This window comes from Neomonachus schauinslandi, chromosome 5 (genome assembly GCF_002201575.2).
Source record: "Neomonachus schauinslandi chromosome 5, ASM220157v2, whole genome shotgun sequence".
NCBI lineage: Eukaryota > Metazoa > Chordata > Mammalia > Carnivora > Phocidae > Neomonachus > Neomonachus schauinslandi.
Genome location: NC_058407.1, coordinates 5,894,454 through 5,915,427, shown reverse-complemented (window position 1 = coordinate 5,915,427; position 20,974 = coordinate 5,894,454). Strand labels below are relative to the sequence as shown.

The 20,974-nt window shown below is 48.2% G+C and overlaps 1 protein-coding gene across 1 annotated transcript in view; it reads right to left on the bottom strand.

Moving 5' to 3' along the window:
* Window positions 1–20,974, bottom strand: part of EFCAB6 (EF-hand calcium binding domain 6) — a 206,050-nt gene that overhangs the window by 27,208 nt on the left and 157,868 nt on the right. Inside the window, exons 23-24 of the mRNA XM_021687790.1 lie at window positions 17,494–17,689; window positions 13,815–14,006 (exon numbers count right to left, since the gene is read on the bottom strand). Of these exons, the coding sequence (XP_021543465.1) occupies window positions 13,815–14,006; window positions 17,494–17,689 (388 nt within the window). The remainder of the gene's footprint in view (window positions 1–13,814; window positions 14,007–17,493; window positions 17,690–20,974) is intronic.

The following is a 20,974-nucleotide window of genomic DNA, read 5'->3' as shown; positions in this document are numbered from 1 at the left end:
AGGAGGTCTGGGCGGGTGGGGGTCAGAGGGAGGAGGTCTGGGTGGGTGGGGGTCAGAGGGAGGAGGTCTGGGCGGCTGGGGGTCAGAGGGAGGCGGCCTGGGCGGGTGGGGGTCAGAGGGAGGAGGCCTGGGCGGGTGGGGGTCAGAGGGAGGAGGTCTGGGGCGGCGGGGGTCAGAGAGAAGCGAGCACATGTGCAGATTCCGTCTGGAGCCCATGCCTTCAGCCCAGCTGCAGGGCTCCTCTCCGTCCTGCAGCCTGAGGTCTTTGACAGTGTCTTTGGCTCTGACTGGGTTCTCCCGGCGCACACAGCTGCCGGCTGAAGAGGTGGGGAGAGGCCTGTAGGCACAGTGCTGGGACCCCCAGACCATGTCCCATGGTCCCTGCCACCTCTGGGCGCCTCACACCTGCCCAAGAAGAAGGGGCCCGGCTGCCGGGCTGCTGTGGGAGCACAGCTGGAGGCAATGGCCCCGTTAACCCAAGTCCGCCGACCTGGCTGGAGCACAGGGCCCGGGCGCCCCACCGGTCAGGCCAAGGGCTTTGGGCCAGGAGGGCGAGGACAGTCTCCCATCAACCGAGGGCTTTGGGGTTGGCCGAGCTGAATGGAGCTGAGCTCTGCCTTTTCTCCTGTGACCCTGAGCAGGACTTAGCACCCCTCTCGGCCTCAGTGTCCTCCCAGAGATAAAAACAAAACCATCTCAAAGGGCCAGCCTGGGATTTCAACAAAACGACACAGCACAGTGCTTGGCCCCACGCCTGGCAAACGTGGGCTGCTATTCTTGCTGCTGCTGCTCCCAGGGGCTGTGATTCCAGATGTTTCTGCCCAAGTCTGACAGACCCGGGTTCGAGTCCCAGCTCCTGATTAACACCGTTTCTATCGTGAGTCATCACAGAGGCATTCTGGTACATGCTGTTGCCTGTAGGTCAAGCCACCTGCCAGGGTAGTGGAAGCCAAGTCTGAGATGTGGTCACGCAGCCCAGCAGCCTGGGCAGGAGCTCAGGGACACCATGGACATTCCACAGAGCCCTGGTCTCCTGACAGCTGCCCCGGGCTCAGATTCAGCATGAAGCAGGAAGAGCCCTGCTCCGGCCTCCTCTGGCTGGCGACTTCAAGCAAGTCGCTTCATTTCTCTGGGTATAGGTTCTCCATCTGTAAAGTAGTGATAGCCACAGCAGTGGAAGAGAACTGCCCCATAAGAATCATCCAGGAGAAGGCAGACACACTCAGGGAGCACACCATCCATTTCAGGAAGGCGCTGTACCAACGCGTTTGGATAAAGATGAATGAGCCTGTCTCTGCTGCAGGAAACTCACATTGAGGTGGTGGGGGAAGCTCCAAGTGAGAAGCTTGCTGACCTAACCCACACCTGACCAAATCAAGGGGAGGGAGGGAGGGAGCAGCACCCGAGGAGAGAGTTAAGCCAACCGCAAGAACCAGCTGAAGGCAGGGCATGCTCTGGAAGGGTTCACTGACCCTGGAAGTTTGTTAGCTCACATACTGTCTATCATATTCTTCTTCCAACAGGTGGAAAGGAGAATGATTCCAGAAAAGAGCCTTCTAGCATCCTGTCAAGTTATGTCCAGCCATGATCGTGGCTGCCTTATGAAATCAATTTGTCATTAAGTCATATCCCAAACAACTTTTCTAGATAACAGGAAGAGAGAACACAATAGGGAAGAAGTGGACTGAAGCATCAAATAATCCAGTAGAGCTGGAAATGGAGGTGCACATACATTGTTTCCTGTGAAATACTGCATTCGAGGCTTGATCTCTTCCACTCTCCCTGTGTCCACAGCCTTTGACGTGTGACTTTGGGATTCCTTGCACTGAAAAAGCTGGGAACATGGCTTTGGATTCAGCTGTGTGACTTGCTTTGGGCAAGGGAAGGTTAGCAAGTATAACGTGAATGAAGAATATAAAAAGCACTCGAATAAGTGGGCAAGCCCTCCTGGGCTGGGGGCGCTGCCTTGAGAAGAACAGGCCCCCAGCACAGCACTGGTCTGAGGAGGAGGTGCGAACACGTGCAGCAGAGATGTCCCAGTCAAGCCCCCCCCGAGCTGGGCCACCCTACAGATGCAAAAATGGAATACATGCTCATTGTCATGGAGGTTTTGTGGTTGTTTGTTACCTGGTGATAGCTGACCAATGCAGTTCTGAATGTCTAGTTAGTGAGAAATAAAAAGGGGTGAGCTCAGAGTACGGAGAAAAGAAGGAAGCTGTTTGGCGTAGATGGTTTTCCGGCTGTTGGTGTTCACTGACGGTGGGCACATTGCTCGGGAACTTTGTGGCCCTCCTCCTGTGGGTGGCCAAGGGGGCAGTCACGTGGCTGGGAGCAAAAGGACAGGCAACTTGGTTTAGCAAATCCATTCCAGCTGTCAGATTAGAAACATGTTGGTATATTCATTTAACTACTATGAAGGTTAAAATTAGCTAATCAGATTGCATCATTCTTCCACTAAGTTTTGCTTTGAATACTTGGGGGAAAATTATATAGTTTTTCTATGATTCCTTACAGGAGAAAAAAAAAATCCTAAAACTTCACACAGAGTAAGAACACAGCAGGTAGCAAAACTCCTAATTAGAAATACTCTGTAAAGTATACTTCCTTTTAAAGAACAGTATAATTACTTCTAAGAATTGAAAAATTGCTTCATTTGATCAAATATTTTGATTAGCAAAGAAATTAATTGTACTGTATCTCCATTTGTATTTACAGTGAATAAATGAATGTTAAAAATAACAACAGCAGCAAAGCTGCCTGTCAAAAAACAGAAAAAAAGGATAGAATGTAAAAAATCCAGCTGAAAATAAAGTAGAAGCGCTGTGTGCAAGCGCACTGCTACAGACCCTTACCGCCAGATCGAGAGCCCTGCACACACCCCCGACAGTGCACTCTTGTCTGTTAGGAGGTCTCGAGCTCTGCGCCACCAGGGGATTGGTGGCAATAACCCAGTGCGCTATTGGCAGACATGGGGGAGTGACGCTAGAATGCCAGGCATAATCCAGGTTTCCCGGTGGCATGACCACTGCCTAGACCTGAGATCTCTTACCACGCAAGAATTCTTTCTGGGCAATGAACAATGGTCAGCCCAAAGATCCTTCCTTCGGAAAGGCTACAGCCAAGACGAGCTTCTAATCAGCAGGGCTGGGCTTTGAGAGGTCAGGACTCAGCTGCGGTTGGTCCCCAGGCTACTCTCGGGCAACCTGACGATGGAGCTCAAGATGGTCTGATGGCAAAGCTATGCTCTTCCCCTCCATCATGACTCCAGCCACCTACCACATATGCGAGAATCCAAGCACCTACCAATAATAGGGAGTTGACAACTCATACATATGACGAGGGCCTACCTACTGTGTATCAGGCACTGGCCCAGGCACAGGGAACAGAGCAGTGGATGGCAGACAGACCCCCTGCCCTGGAAGAGCTGAAGCTTTTGGAGATGCCTGAGGAAGCAAGCAGGGAGGAGAGACCCACCCTGGGCCTGCCTCCCAGAGCCCTTCCCCTTCTGGCCTCACCCCCACCTCCTCTGCCCTCTCCCCTCACCTCAAGCCATGCTAGTCATGCCCACAGGGAGGGGCTTTCCCCACCTGGGTCCCTGCACACGGGGTCCCCACACCCAGGAAGCCCCATCTCCCAACATCCAGACTTGGCACAAGCTCGTCAAAACTGTTTGCGTTCCTCTTTGCCCTGATGATGCAGAGTAAATCCCCCTCCTCTGGTTCCAAGCTCACTTCCGTCACACAGCTCGACATTCACAAAGGATCTATTCGGATGTCTTTGCAAATGCCCAATTCACAAACCCTTTGGTAGTGTGAAATTGCCATAAAATGCAGAGAAATAAAGCAAACATTTGAGCCACCCCTTCGACCCTTTAATGATTCAATAAACTCATGGCTGAAGTCATTTATGAAACTATTAAAATAAATTCTTCCACTCAAATAAATTCCACACCATATAATCACATCATTACTAAACATTAAACATTAAACATGCACTCACTGAAGTAGGAGAGAATAAAAAAAATAAATAATGAATGCAAACATTTCGGGTTTGCTCTGTTCGGAACCATGCAAAGCTCTTTCTGCATTATGCACTTAATCCAAGTAACATCCCCACGGAGTGGACGTGAGGACGGCTCCCACCGGCCAGGTAGGACTCTTAAGAGCGCGGGCATGCTGGCTTGGCACTTCGACTCTACCTCAGTTTGCTCAACCACAAAATGTGGATAATGATAGAACCCCCACCTTCAAAGGCTGTTAGGAGGCCAAGTTACTGTACGTAGGGCCTTAGACCACTGCCTGGCTCCAGTGCGTGTACACATCACGGGTGGTGGGGGTGGGGGGGTGCGGGGTGCGTGACTTGCTCCTTCCTCTTTATCCCTCAGCATCGACCATCCAAATTCAGGCCTCATTAAAAGGCAAGAGATGGAACGTTCTGGTTTGCACGCCAGTGGTCACAGCCATTTCTGCCAAATCAATAGTCACTCCCAGGGAACTTTGTGTCTGTCTCCCCACCTGCCCGGCCCCCAGGGCTGGCCCAGTGCCTGGCATACATTCTTATCCACATTTGCTGAATACTGAAAGTTAAGATTCTTCCAATGGAATGGGGCATCTAAAGCCAGAACATAAATAGTTAACTGACAAGTTAGACACCTAGGCATAGGATAATAACCAAGATACTAGCACCATCTGTATTTTGGATTTTCTCTGAAAGACTTATTCGGGACAATGACTTCTTGGGTTGACTCCTGGCTTCCTGATATGGTCATGACCTTGTACAATCAATGGTACAGCTCAACTCTGGTCCTTAATTGACCCCAAAATTGCAATTAAATCAGCCTGTCATGACTCTGGAGGGACAAATGGATGGGGGCCTGCCTGTACTGGCTGGGCCATAGTCCATTTATTTGGAACATCTAGGTAGCATCCCCCTGGGGCTAGGAATCAAGAAAGGATGCCAACTCAGATTGGAAAGGGCATGCTTGTGGAAGTGTTTTTGAGAATGCCAGAGGGAGTGACAGACCCAGGCTGGAGCATCGGAGGAGCTGGGACAAAGAGGTGGACCAGAGCCAGTCCCTGCCCCCCAGGAGCACGGGATGTTTGGGTTTGAGGAAAATTCACTCGCTCAAATTCACAGTAACTACTTTACTAGAAATTCAGTTCGGGTATGCTTTCTTCCAAACCTCGCTGACTGGACTGATCACTTCACTGTCTGCCTGAAACAGTTGTGTTTGAAAAGGGGTCCCTCGGATGGAGGAGCGGGGGCAATGTGACCACTCCCCTGCCCAGGTGGAAGCCAGCCTGGCATGGCCCCCTTCACATTTCTGCCAGGGGCATCAGAAACCAGGCCACGCTCCCTTTGGTGGCCACCCTTGTCCTGCCACCAGCAGCGTCCTCCCCGGCAGCTGCTAGGGCAGCAGGCCCCCCGCCCCTAGTCCTTCCCAGGAGGTGGCTCTGGACCCAGGCACCTCCCAGGGTGCCTGGTGATGTCAATACAGGAGCTGTAACAGACGCAGATCTGGGAGAGTTTTTAACCTTGAAAGAATGCCTCTGCATATGCTAAGTGGCAGTCACGTTCAGCAGGTTGTACACCTAATTCTTCATCTCCTGGGACAATGTTATTTTCGTTCTGTGGCTTTTATCACTACAGTTGGCTTTAAGTGGGCTGTCTTATTAGTGCAAATACTGGGTCAGTGCTAGGACTGGTGCAGACGCCAATGCTCAGAGGAAAGAGACACTTGCTTGTGCCAAGGTACCGGCGCTCTCCACCCGTAGGGCAGCCAGCTCTCCAAACTCAAAGGCCCAGAGAGGGGAGGTGGGTGGGTCCTGTCTGCCCGGTTCCCATGAGGTGCCACCAATATTCAAGGCTATGGGTGATAATATTCCTCTTCCTTCAGCTTAGGCACAGTGAGGCCAAGAGCCCCTCCCCCTGGCCTGTCACCAAGGCCAACCCAAGTGTCCGAGTTGGTCTGAGCTGCCCCTCACAACCTGCCACATCCTCAGTGGTCTCCAGGACAATAGGTAGTAAATGTTGGCTGGCAAGTGGAGAGTGAGCAAAATTTAGGGGAAATATTTAAAAGTCACTGAAATTATATCAAGAGGACTTAGCCTTTCTTGCCATCAGGAGCAAGAGTAAATAACAGTAATGACACATCTTAATAATTTACTTAAGTCATCCCTAATAATCTTAGACCTCTTTCCTGAAAAGGGAACTCCCCTATTCCTTATCCATTCATTAAAAATACATGGACACTGTTATATTTACAATAAAAAGAAAGATAAATCGAAGTAACGCTGTTGGCAACTAACATAAATACAATGTTCATAAAAGATTACAAACATTTTGATGTGCTTTACGGTTCCTTCTGCGGTTAAAAACTACAATCTTAAATTCTCTCTCAGAAACACCCGTTTTCAGGTTATTTAACATCTCACTGAATGACTTTAAAGACCATATATTATAAACACTAAGTAAGGGAAGATCTTATTGGCTCTCCGCGCTCTACGATGTGACAAAATAATTACTCTGCCTTAAATAAGGATGCGTTTCGTTAAAAAATTCCGTTATTTCCATGGTAATAAAGTAGAGAGATTTTATATGGGTTTCTAGTATGTCTTTTACAAATTCTATTTCTGCTCTGAGCAGTATTTTTATATTCACAGAAGATACTGAAAATGCACTTTCAGACTTAAAAGAAATGTTAAGCAGGAACGATTTTCTAAAAACAAGGTAATCCGCTATATTTTGCACATAGCATTTTGAATGTAAAATGTTTTTCCCAGAAGTGAAAAAGAGGCATGTGCTGAGGATGGAAATCCAGATAATGTTTTCACCTGGTTTGTGGGCATCTTATGAAAAAGGTACGAATGCTGTCATTCAGAACTTGTCCTTTGTCTTCTTTTTCGCTAAGTCACTGAGTTGGATTTTGGTTTCAATACTCTGCTCCCCTTCTTTTATGCCACCTAGGTTCATGTTTCTCCTCTGGGGTGTGATGGTTTGGCAGGAGCGGGGAGGCAAATTCCTTACTCCTGTCTGCAAAGACGGGTCCCTTTTCTTCCCCCAGCTCACAAGCCTCTGGGCCCACAGGAAATCCTTCTGAATGTGGCTCTCAAAGCCAAATGTGGGGCACGAGAATGACTCGGCGCCCCAGAGACCGAGCCTGGGCTTGGGCATGTTGAATTGCACCGGCCCCAGGCCAGTGACCCACACTCTGAGCTGCGCTTAATGAAGCAGCAGAAGGAGCAAGGAGGGGACCATGCGCCACGGTGGAGCCGCATACCAGGATCTGAAATTAATGCAGCATCTGCTCTGAGAAGTACTCAGATGATTTTCACATGTCATGTGTGACAGGCATATGAGACAGGAGATCAATAGAAGTTTTGGAGGACAGATTTAGCAGGGTATCCAATATAAGAAACGGATTGTGAGTAGGTGTAAAATTGTCATTTCTACCCTGCATACTTTCAATCTCCTCAAGGCCTTACAAAATGTGTTAGCTACAATTCCAGTTGTTCCTTTTCCAAGAACAGACTGGGTTTGGCGAGGAATTATTCACGGTGAACCGCCTTTGCAGGGAGTGGTGTGGCTGTCTTAATTACATTTTGGGGATCTCCTTTTAATTACTTGCCTCCCGTGCGTCCCCTAGAGGGAAAGGGTGACTGGTATCATATTTAATGAGCTTGAGGAGGATGCATTAACTATTCCTATTATTTGTTACTTCTTTCCCTTCTATTAAAAACACCAGCCCAGGATTAAACTTCAGAAATCATCCCAATGAAGACAGGCTTGGCTCTCCCACACTCTCCTTCCCATTCCAGCCACCTTGATTGAGCTAACTCACATCCTTGCTCAGAAGTCTCAATGATCTTGAAGGGACTGAACTCTGGAGCAAGGAAGAAAGGGCAGGGATGGTGGTCCGCCCCTGCCACCACCTCCCCAGCCATGCACAGATCAACAGGAAGGCAAACCCCCACATGGCCTGCCCTAAATCAAACCACCTCTAGTTGCCCCACATTGAGTCCCCACACCCCATGCCTTCATGCTTTCAGCCTAGAAGTCCCTTGAGCTGCCTGTCCTCCGGGCCAGCACACCTGTGCCCAAGTATAGGATTCTCAACAAAGCCCAGGGGGCGGCCCCAGCGGTGCCATGGGTCTCCCCGGCCCCAGCCCCTTCCGGCCCAGCATGCTCGCTCCTGTCCCTAAGCACCTTTCCCATCGTCACTCGCATTGCAATTAATCTGAAAACCTCCCCACAAGAATGTTCAGCGAAGTGTTTCCACTGGTGAAGGAGACCCTGTGAAGGAGATCAGGAAGCAAGCTGGCAACATTTGAAGCTTTACCCTTGGTCGGGTAATTCCAGAGTGGGCAGAGATGCTCATGATGACCCGCGAGGGAGGATGGCCGTGACCACGCTGAAGCCAGAGCCCTGCCTCCTCGGCCGGGGGGCCAGCTGGCCTCTGGACCCCAGGTTGCAGTGAGGACTCCAGGCGGTCAGGCACTAAGCGGCTAGAAGGGTTTGGGTGCATACTTCTAAGTGCTCACTAGAAGCACGCCAGCAGCATGAGAAGGCCGAACGCTGGAGGCACCTGCAGGGCCAACGCTAGGGGATCGGCTCCATCCATTAGCACAGCCCTGTCCCAGCACACCCCCTCCTCCCTCTTTCCTCCCTCTAGAAGCCACAAAGCGGGAGCCGTTCCTGACTCTCAATCCCTCATGTAGCATGGATCAGCCAAGCCTGTCTGTTCCACTTTCCAAATGTATCTAGAATGGAGCCACGCCAGCAGCAGCCCCCCCCAGGGCTGTGAGCTGCCTCCCTGCTCTGGCCCTTGGCCCCACGGGCTCTTCTCCATATGGCTGCCACGGTGATTTTCTAAAGTGTAAGTCAGGTCATGATGCTCCTCTAGCCCTTGTTCCTGTATGTTACTCGGAGTCAAAAGCAATACAATCTTTACCACGTCCCCAAGCGACAAAGCCACCTGCCCACCCCTCCCTGACTGCATTTCCTTCTCTCAGGCCCAGGGCAGCCACACCTGGAGCTGATGGGACACCCTCCTGCCCAGGGCTTGGACTAGCTGTGCCCCCTGACACCATCCCCTAGCGGTCACCTGTTCCCTCCCTCACCTCCTCTGGCTCTTGGTTCCAGCCCTTTCAGATCCAACCTCCTTCTGTCCTGCTTTATTTCTCTCGGCAGCATGTACTGGAATCTGACATAGGATACATTTCTCATTTCTTGCCCGCCCCCCCTCCCTAGAATGCAAGTGTCTGGAAGGCAGGGGCCACGTCAGTTTGGCTCACTGCTGACCCAGCACCAGCTCAGTGCCGGCCCACAGTGGGCCCACAGGAAATGCTGGTGGATGGAGGAGTGGGCGAATCCACACAGTGGGATGGCACACATCAAAGGCAATCCACGTTCTAGAGAAAAATCGATAAAGTGGACGGTGCCAACAAGAGCACAGTAAGTGAAAGAGCAGGCTCCAGGGGAGACCCTGTGGGGGGACCTGGAGCGGAAGTGGGGGAGCGGGATGAGAAAGCGAGGCCTCACCTCTCCTACCCACTGGTCTGCGAACAACGCCCAGGAGGCTTGTTTAGGAAATCGAAGGGTGACCCAGACGTAAGAAGGTATGCGGCCACTCTGGAAAACAGTATGGAGGTTCCTCAAAAAGTTGAAAATAGAGCTACCCTACGATCCAGCAATTGCACTACTAGGTATTTACCCCAAAGATACAAATGTAGGGATCCCACCTGTACCCCGGTGTTTATAGCAGCAATGTCCGCAATAGCTGGACTGTGGAAAGAGCCCAGATGTCCATCGGCAGATGCATGGATAAAGAAGCTGTGGTCCATATATACAGTGGAATACCACTCAGCCATCAGAAAGGATGAATACCCACCATTTGCATCAGCATGGATGGAACTGGAGGGGATTATGCTGAGTGAAGTGAGTCAGTCAGAGGAGAAGCAATTATCATATGATCTCACTCCTATGTGGAATTTAAGAAACAAAACAGAGGATCATAAGGAAAGGGAGGGAAAAAATAAAATAAGATGAAACCAGAGAGGGAGACAAACCATAAGAGACTCTTAACCATAGGAAACAAACTGAGGGATGCTGGAGGGGAGAGGGGGTGGGGGGATGGGGTAACTGGATGATGGGCATGAAGGAGAGCAAGTGATGTGATGAGCACTGGGTGTTATATGCAACTGATGAATCACTGAACTCTACCTCTGAAACTAGTAATACATTATATGTTAATTAGTTGAATTTAAATAAAAATTTTTTAAAGAAGAAGGTATACAGTAGTAGCAAGTTACAGTGACTGCTTTCTGGGGCACAGAGCTGGGGGGAGAGGAGTTGATTCAGTGATCTCCTTTTAATGCTCTCGCCACTGTTCAATTTCCTCTCCATGGGGCATATATTACTTTGATACAAATACAAAATGATTGTTAAAAAAAGAGTCTTTTAAGAGTTGAGAAAATCCCCAACAACCCCCAAATCAGCAGCATATACGCTCTGTCCTTGACCCCACCCCCAAAAGGTACGTGTCTAGAAAACAGGATCAGAAGTAAATATTCCAAAATGTTAACAGTGGTCATCCCTGGGGGTGACTTTAATTCTCTCCTTCAAAATTACCGGAATATTCCAAATCCTGTAAGATGGACATAAGCGACTTCTACAAATACTAGCTTCAACCATGTGAAATTGTCAGTATTCAATCATTTGTGGCTCTAAAAATGGTGATTTCATATGATTTGACCCAATAGAAAAAATTATTTAAAAAAATACGGGGCTGTTTTCAAGATCAATAAAAGTATTTATTATTCCTATCTCTTGGCTTCAGTTATTTTATTTCTTTGGATTCTTTTCTTTAGGAAAGAATCCAAAATGTAGCTATAGATCTACACACGGAGTGTTCACGGCAAAGTAACTTACAATGGCAAAAGCTGGAAAAAGTCTAAACCCCTAAAAATCAGGGAGTCGATGGAATGCTACACAGACCTCTGAACCCACGTTTGGAAGACCTTTCAGTGACATGGTGCAATTTAATGTGAAGGAGAAAAAAGCAAGATCCACGGTTATGTAGGCAGTGCTAGCTCCACTGCGTAAAAGAATATATTCGCACACCTGTGTCCACGGCAGCATTATTCACAACAGCCAGAACGGGGAAGCCACGCCAGCATCCAGTGACAGATGAATGGCCAAGCAAAACATGGTGTGTCCCTACCATGGACTAGTATTCAGACTTAGGAAGGAAGGAAATTTAGACACACACTACATGTGTGAACCTTGAGGGCAGGAGGCTGAGTGAAATGAACCAGCCACAGAAAGATAAACACTGTGTGATTTCACTTACAGGAGTAGTCAAAATCCCAGAGACAGCAAGTAGACCAGAGGTCAGCAGGGGCTGCGGCGGAGGCGTTATGGGGAGTTAGTCCCTAATGGGTACAGTTTCCGTTTTGCAAGATGAAAAGGGCTCTGGAGGAGGATGGTGTCGGTAGTTGCATAGCAGCGTGAATGGATCCTCATACCACTGAACTGTGCACTTAAAAATGATTAAGATGGTAAATTTTATGTTAAGAGTATTTTGCCACAATAAAAGAATTGGGGAGAAACGCATTAAAAGGGGAGAACAAAAGATGTCCAAGGCAGTGTGGCATATCGAAAGAAGGTCAGCTCTGGAGGCCGTGCTGGGGGAGGAGGCCATGCAGGGGCCTGACTTCCAGAGCCTGTCCGTGTCCCATGGTGAGACTGTGGCGGGGACCGGCGTGTGCACAGCGGGGGCTGTTCTTGCCAGCACAGCATCATCCTGGGGTTTAGAGCCCTGTCCGCTCTTTTATACTTTCCTGTATTTTCCAAAACTTCCACAATGAATATGTACTTCTTTTAAAGTCAGGAGAAAAAGTATAATCATTAAAAACAGCGAGGGTCACCATAAACAGAGAGAAAAGATGAGTCACAGGCCAGGAGGAGGTATTTGTAACCCCCATACCAACAAAGGATTAGAAGCCCTTTCACAGACAATGAAACTTGAATGGCTCATAACACAAGAAAATGTCCAGCCTTCCTAATATTCAGATGGGCAGAAATGAAAACGTCTGACAATACCACGGATTACCAGGGCCCTGGCGTGTTATGAGCTCCACGCGAGGCTGGCGGGAGCGTGCATGATTGGTACGGCCACAGCGACGGTCCCGGGGATGCTGAACACGAGCCTACCCCACGCAGGGTAACTCCTGAGAGTCACAAGGAGACAGACACAGAAGGCTGGCTGGCGCTTTGCTTGTAATGGAGAAGACTGCAAACAACCTCCATGGTCATTAGCAGAAGCGTGATAACTGAATGGGGTATGTTCACCTAATAGAATATACTCATTTGATGGACTAATTTCATAGCAGCCTAATAAGGAAATGAACTGAAGCCAGTGGAATAACATGGATACATCTTGAACACATGATAGTAAACCAAAAAATAAGTGCAGAAAACAGTACTGGATACGGTACCATTGATACAAAGTTTTCAAACAGCAACGCGATATAGTATCTATTGTTGAGGAATGTCTGTCTAAATAGCAAAGATGAAAGAAGTCACAGCCCCACGGGAGACGGCACACACTGAGGGGCCTGGAGTTGGGAGCGGACCTCTTGCTCACAGAGCAGCCCTACCGCTCGCCATCGGGGTGACTGTGCACAAATCACAGGGTCTCCATCTATAAAAAGGGATATTAATAGCACACATCTGGTAGTGCATCAAAGGACTGAACGGGTTAATATATGGAAAGGACCAGGAAGAGTGGCCCTTAGAAAGCACTATATAGCATTTGCTGTTGTTATTAGTATTATAACAAACCTCAAACCTTAAAAATGTTCACACTCTTTGCTCTAGTCAACTAATTTTCAAGAATTTGTCCTAGATCAGTGATGAAAGATTTATGCACTTAGGTGTTCAACATACATAAAAGTTTGCAGTTGGAAATAACATTAAGTGCCCTGCTGCAGGGGGACACTTCAATATATTGGAGGACAGGCTGCTGTGATTTGACTGTTGCATCAGTTTTGGATGGTTCACATGTTTATTTTCATCCCCCCGCCCGTGTAGGCAGGGACTGTGGCGCTTGTGTGTTGACTCTCAGTACAGAATGGCGATCAAAGAAATCTGTGTTGGCTAAAACTAGATTGTGATTATTGCTAATGATGTTGGTCCACTTACATTTAGAGATCAAGAAACAGCCACCGAATAAACAATTTGTGCAGCCAGAAATGCAGTCCGAGAAAGGAGCAAGAGTCTGGTAGTCAGCCACACACCCTCTTCCAGGAAGCCCTCCCTGACTTTCCCAGCAATCTTTCCTGTGCTGAGCATGCCTCTGTTAAAGCCCACTACCTCCGTGTTTACCTCCACCCCAGACTCGGCTGATACATATCCCAGGGCCCAGCACACAGTGGGTCCTCAATAAATGTCTCCCTAGTGGGTCCCAGTTCCCTCATTTCCAGCTCAGGGCCTGACATAGTGTGGGCCTCACTTCTTTGGATGCCAGATCATCCTCAGGGATCTAAGATTCTCGGGAATTCTGAAATAACCAGACAAAAGCAAGCTCCCAAACTTCTAAGAAAAGAAAAGAAAAGAAAAGAAAAAAGAGTTTTCAATAAAATACACATATTTACCTTCTAACATTCTATGTAGAATTTATACTGAATTTTCATTTGGAATTAGCCAACCACATGAGGTGATTGCCAATTTATCTGGTGTGATTTTCCATTTTGCAAAAACTACTTTTAGCCCATTTTCAAAGAGAGATGCTTGTGTGCTGCCAACATCCTTACCTCTTCAAAGAAGGAGCTGAAGTTCTGGAGAAAATATCTCCAATTTATATGGGGGATTAGATGAATTTTCAGTTTTCTCAGAAAATAATGATACTGGTTGTCTGTTAGTTTGTAACAGAAATCCTTAAGAACTTGTCCAAAATCTGAAGCCTTTACAAACCCAGTGTCCTCTTTATCCAATGCAGAAAATGCCTAAAAAAAGAGAGAAAAGGCAGATGCTACTGTCAAATGACTATTTCAAAAATATTTTTCTGAAGTATTGCTTTTCTGAATGCAAATGAAATCCAGTGCATTCAAGTGCCCTGTAAATTCTACCTTACTAACAAAATGCACCATGACTGAGAGATGGGGACAGGTAAAGCACAGGCCCAGTGTGAGAGCTCTGGTACTGAAGAGAAAAGTCGCTTCGCTGGCTCCTCTTTGGATTCAGAGAGGCAGAGGAATGAGGAGGAGCCCTGGCCCCCTTTCCGCTGGGGAAGCCACGGGAGCTCCAAGGATGCTCCCAGGGGGAAACCATGTGCCCAAAGTCTCCCCATACTAGCTCCTTGGAGCATACATCCCTTGTAACGGGGGGCTCAGATGCAATCCCACCACGTCGGGGTGTGGGGTGGGGTTCTCAAGGTGGAGCCTGATGTCGGAGGCGGTGAGGAGGAGGAGTCAAGGGACCACCCTGTCCCCACTCCCACCCTGAGGCTTGCACAGGGAGGCTGCTGCCCTTTCCCCACCCTGGGCCAGTGTCTGCGTGGCCTCGCCTCACCAGAAGGCCCCTGTGGCCACGTGCTGGTATCTGAGGCACTGATGCGGCCAGGGCCAGCCCAGCGGTACAGTAGTCAGACTGAAAAAGTGCAAAAATGTGCTATAAAAAGAAAGCACATTTTTTTCCATCTGTCAAAACAAAATCATTCATTTTTATTGCACTAGGAAATCTGTATCAAGTGGTAGGTTAAGATCTTTTTTTCTTTTTTTTTAAAGATTTTATTTCTTTATTTGAGAGAGAGACATAGCGAGAGAGGGAACACAAGCAAGGGGAGTGGGAGAGGGAGAAGCAGGCTTTCCGCGGAGCAGGGAGCCCGATGCGGGGCTCCATCTCAGGACCCTGGGATCATGACCTGAGCCGAAGGCAGATGCTTAACAACTGAGCCACCCAGGCGCCCCAAGATCTTTTTTTCTTAAGTAAGAATTTCATGTGCTTGCAGACCCAAAACCAAACCCTTGTGGTTACTTCTCATTCAGGGCTAATTAGGCACATCCCATCAGCCCATGGGGGTGGTGATATATGTGTACCAAATTAACCTTAAAATACTGTCTAGCTTCAGGTTTTTTATTTAGCCTGTGGTAACAGGACAAAGCTGTGAAGAGTGGAAAACCCTCTGACCACCAGTTCGGAAGTAGACTTTGAACCAGGCTCTGCTGCTTACCAGAAGACCTTAACCTCTCTGAGCTTGGCTTCTTTGGTATACAAAAGAGGGACTCCGTAACTCATAACGTTCTGTTTTACTATGGCCCCCAAACACACCTATCTGTGTACCTGATACACAGTGGATCTCAAGAAAGGACCATGAACATGAGCACGGTCAGTTGAGCATTTGTGTGACCTGCACTTCCCTGGGTCTGTGCGGCCTTCCCCGTGTGTCAGTCTAGCCTACCGAGCCACAGGACGGGTGGAAGAATCAAAAGTTAAGAGGCTTAAAAGTCTATAAACTCTCCAGAAATACAAGGTATTGTTGTGTCATTTCAGAAACAACAGGTCTGAGACAGGTCTCCAGTGATCTGTAGAGCCGTGTAAATGTGCCAGGTGTCCTCTCTGACGCCTGTCCTCGGACATCGCCATTCCTTCTGCTCTGCCCCTGATGCCCTCTCGCCCTCCAAGCCCTCTGCCACTCTATTGGCCAGAGACTCTCACTCTCTGGCTTAAAACATCTCTTGCCTAAAGGGTGTTTCTCAGAAGTGAGAACCATGGTTTCCCCCAAAGTTTCCACGGACCTCAGTTTGAGAAACATCCTGATAGATATTAGTGGTGCCCCTTTAAGTCAGAGGGGGCAAAGCCATCCTGCAAATGGGTTTATTTGGTTTATATCATGCTTTTTTTTTTAAAGATTTTATTTATTTATTTGACAGAGAGAGAGATAGCGAGAGCAGGAACACAAGCAGGGGGAGTGGGAGAGTGAGAAGCAGGCTTCCCGCCGAGCAGGGAGCCCCATGTGGGACTTGATCCCAGGACCCTGGGATCATGACCTGAGCCGAAGGCAGACGCTTAACGACTGAGCCACCCAGGCGCCCATATCATGCTTTTGAAAAATCTGGAATATATGCTGACATTTAGAAATCAGGAGGTTTCATAGCTTCTCATGAAAAATGACAAGCTCTAGCAAATGGGGGCCCAGGTGGCTGGGGCTGAGGAGAAGCTGCCCTTTCGACAGGGCTGTGTCTCCAGCCTGCTGTGGCCACCACCCGGCCCCCTTCATCATTTATATTGCCCCTGGTCGCGGTGAACATCCAAGCATGCAGAGCTCACTGGGTGACTGCTGGGCCCGGGGCCATCTCAAGCACAAGCTCTGGTCTGAAAGGCCCATAGGTGGTTTTCCAGATGACCCGCGTGGTGTCCAGATGATCCACAACGTGTCTAGACTAATTTTTATCTTTAGATACTCATTAAAATAAAGACATAAAAATCTTAAATCCTCATAGAGAACTCCTAGATGTGAAAAATGTCTGCTCTCCAGTGTGAAGGTCAAGTTCGCTGACATTCCAGAACTTTCATAGGCCGGCTGGGTGGCACTTGCCTTTCCCCGGTTCTCTAATCTCTTATGCTTGGACTCCAGAGCCCACCTGGCCTCCCTATGCTGAGAGGATTATGCACATGGGAGAATTAGTGAGCATAGTCCTAGGTTTTGGAGAGGGTCTGTAAGTCCGCCTATGGCAAACGTAAGGACAGAGCTGTTCTGACTCCACCCCGCATTGCACACGATGCTTTGGATTCACCATCTCATTAAGCTGTAAGACCTGTCCTCTGCAGACAGAATTTTCTCTTCTTCCACTGTTGCAGGGGAAACTGAGGGGTGGATCTGTCTGGGGGACCACCACCCCACCAGGAGCATGGCCCAAGTACTATTTTCCGCGGACTCTAGTGGGGGCCACAGCATCATCCCCATCTACACCAGGGCTTGGCACGCTGCACAGTGTCATACAGACGTTAGCTATAAAACGTCACTGTACTCGGGGGAGTGCCTTCTTGCTCCTCCCCTGGCTCCTAGTGGCCTTTGCCATGAGTCTTGGTGCCATAGCTGGGTCCTGGCCAACCCTCCAAGGCCACCTCATGCAATGGGCCCAGTGCTCGCAGGATGTGTCGGTCCTCCTCACCTGAGGCCTGTCCTCTGTCCTCCCGGCCTGGAACCCCTTGCCCTCATTCCAGACACAGCACTTGCTAAACCCTGAGCACCTCTACATCAGAGAGCATGTGCTGGGCACAATCGTGGTAGCTTCCTGTAGAGCTATGGATACACATTTGTTCAAATGCACAAGCTGATTTGACTGACCCATCCGAGTCCTGACGCCCCATGAGAGTGAGGAGAGGCGCCGGGGTCCAGGGGGAGGGGAGGGCTGAGAGCCACTCTTCATGAATGGACATGAGCAGCAGCACTTCAGTTTCTAGACTAAAAGTACTTTCAGTCTGTCATACCGTTGACAAAGCCACATCGGAGGAGGCGGCAACTTCCTGGATGTTCTTGACAACGTCCTCTGGGTCCAGTGTTGAGAAATTGACTGGCGTGTTCTCCTCTTTTTCTTTTGGCTGAGGTCTTATTGGCTTGCTGCTTTCCACCGCTTTCAAGAAGTCAAGGTAATTGAAGGAATTATCATGCCAGCTGATTCCCCAACTTGTCCCGAAAGAAAGAAAAGAATACATTAATTACCAAAAAACCCCCCCCCAAAACCCTATCACATATTCTTTCAATAAATAGTTGCTGAGCAGAGAACAGTGAGCAGAATGTGAATAACGTGAAGACACTCTTCCCCGGCCTATAGGTTCACGCATGCCAGTTAGCACCCACAGATACCGTCATACAACAGAGCGAGGTGAGGGATAGACGTGAGGGCTGCCGGGGCCACAGACTGTCCTGCCCTGAGGCTCTGAGACTTGAAGGCTGGACAGTAGGGCTCAGGCTTCGGGGAGCGGACGATGGGAAGAGAAGGCCCGGCTAAGGCACCTGATCCACTGACTGGGGCAAACGAAGGTGCCTCAGCAGAGACGTGAGGCTTGCAGAATGGTGGGAGGAGAGATACACCGGGCAACGGGGTCAGGGACGGGCTGGAGGCGAGGCTGGGGGGCGTGGGCGCTCGAGGCTGTGATCATCGCAACCTCAGCTCGTGAGTGCTGGGCTGAGAAACGGCAGCGGGATGTGAAAAGAAGGGAAATACGTCAAAGAGCGTGGAAAGGCACAAAGGAACTGAGGAAAATGGATGTCAGATTCCTTTTCGAGATTGGGAGAACCAAGTTGTCAAGCCGAAAGCACCCAAGAAATAGTTTTACAAAACCTATATGCTTAGTACTTTCTCAAAGAGAAATTCTGAGTGCACGTCTCAATGAGGACACGCCATGTAGAAACAGAGGCTCCTTCCTGCCCTCAACTCTAACACAGAAGAAAATACCTTTAAAGTCTAGAAGAATATATTGTGAGAGAAAACCCCAAAGTTTCATGAGAACATAGAGCATATTTAAAGATGTAAGATAATTCAAAATAAAGTTTAACTGCATTCAAAGTTCCCATTTTTGTCACTTAAAGTCTCTGAGGATTACTGGCACTCTGACACCCAAACTTTCTATCAGCAGGGTGGAGTGCACATCAAAGAAGAACAGTGTGGAACGTTGGTAAGCCGGAGAGAGAAGTTTCTAGAGACTCAGATATCTGCTTCTAAAGAAAACGAGCCAAGAGCTGTGCTTTTCCAACCCACAGCTGCAGAGCGGCCTTCCACGGGCCCTGCGTCGCTGGCTCACATGATGGAGACATGGAGGAAAAGGCTAATCAACTCTATTTCATCAGCAGGATAAATTGCCAAGTTGGTATTAAAATTTAGTAATAAAATCAAATGCATATGCTAATCGCAGTATTATTTAGAAAAGTCTATTTTGGATCTGGAAACGAATAATCTACATATAATTACAAATAACAGAGATGTTTATCATCAAGAGGTCTTTGAGAAGAAACAAGCAACCAAGCATTGGATCCTTATTAAGGTTTCAATTTGTAAAAAAGTTGATCACCCCCATTGAAAGGTGGACTACAGAAATCCCACAGTCTTTTTGTTGTTACTTAGAAAAGTACCAAGCCTAACTATGTTTTATAAGACTCTCTTACAATCATTTAGTTAATTATTTATCTGGTGCTGTTTTTCTATGATTTATTCATTGAATGCATATGAATTCTCATTCAGCTAGAAATACATTTAGTGAGAGGAGAAACTGTTTAAGGAAGAAGAGAACGTATAGGCATATTTGAGGAGGAAATGGTCCTTCTTTTCATTACACACACAACACACACACACACATGCGCACACACACACACACACACCCCGGCACTGAACTTCTCTTGCTCAAACACAATGGAGTGACGGCTTCAACATTTTAAGGAAAAATGATTTTCTCCCTAGGATTCTATGCTCAGACAAGCTAGCAATCTGCGTGAAGGAGATTAAATGATTTTTTCAGACAAAGAACTCAGAAAATTTATTTCCTGCCCGCCCTTTCTTAGAAAGTTACTTCAGGAAGTACTCCAGCAAAGTAAGAATGTAAATCAGCAATAAAAAGGTATGTGGTGTAGCAAACAGGGGATCCAATCCTGTTGGGAACAGTAGGGATAGACCTGGGACAGGACAATGGTTGGGGAGGGGCAGGCTGTAGGATGGGGGCACCTGGGGAAACCTGTCAGAATAGGAAGTGGGATGGAAAGCTGGGGAAAGCTGAAGGTTGACAATGTTGAATTTTACCTGAGCCCCATGTTCCTAGAAAACAGCTCTTTATATTCCTGGAAACAGCTTACACAAAGAACCACCTTTCCCTATACGACTTAGAAAAGATGCATGGACATCCAGGTGTGCCTACAAGACCGTGGACACAGAGGCTCAGGGATGGTGCCACTGGTAGAAAGCTACTTTTCATTTATGGTCTGGGCACTGAACAGTATTTACATAGGCATAATTGTGAAATGCTGGTTAATGGTTTTGAGTTTCAGAATCAACCTATGAACCAAGCACAGAAGACCCGGTTGTGGCTCCAGGACAGAAGGTTACATGTAACTACCTTTTCCCCAGAGTAAAACTGTACCTGACTAAAGATGGGACATGGAAGGAGCAGAGAGACAGCGGCAGAAAGGGGACGGGGTGCTGACATGCATAGAACTTGGAAGTGTCACTCTGTCCTGACAAAGCTGAACGACCTGAAAACCAATAACTTTTCTTGTCCGTTCAGAAAACTGACATCACAGGGCAAAACATCACCCCCAAGTCTGGAAGGATCTGGGCAAATACAGAGAATTACAGCGAAGGTGTTCTTTCCTGGATTAAAAGCCTTGGGAGCCAGAAGCTGGAAGGAACACTTCAAGGGTTGCGTGAAAAACGGGTGGAGGCTGTTTATGGACTGTGTGCGGGTGAGAAATTCGTGGGGACCCATCTACAGCTAGGAGTCATTGTGGGGTAAAAAAGAGAAGGACTGGATGCTCTATATCACTCATCATCAGGCAGGGACTGCAAACCAAAACCACAATGAGGTATCACCCTACACCTGTCTGAGTGGCTAAAATGAAAAACACAGGAAACCACAGGGTTTGGCGAGGATGTGGAGGAAAAGGAACCCTCGTGCACTGTGGGTGGGAAGGCAAACTGGGGCAGCCACTGCGGAAAACAGTATGGAGGGTCCTCAAAAATTAAAAAATAGAACTATGCTGTGATCCAGTAATCATGCAACTGGGTATTTACCTGAAGGATACAGAAACACTAATTCAAAGGGATACATGCACCCTCTGTTTATAGCAGCATCATCTACAAGAGCCAAACTATGGAAGCAGCCCAAGTGTCCACTGATAGATGAATGGATAAAGAAGATGAGGTGTGTATATCTATCTATCTATCTATCTATCTATCTATCTATCTATCTATCTATCTATCTA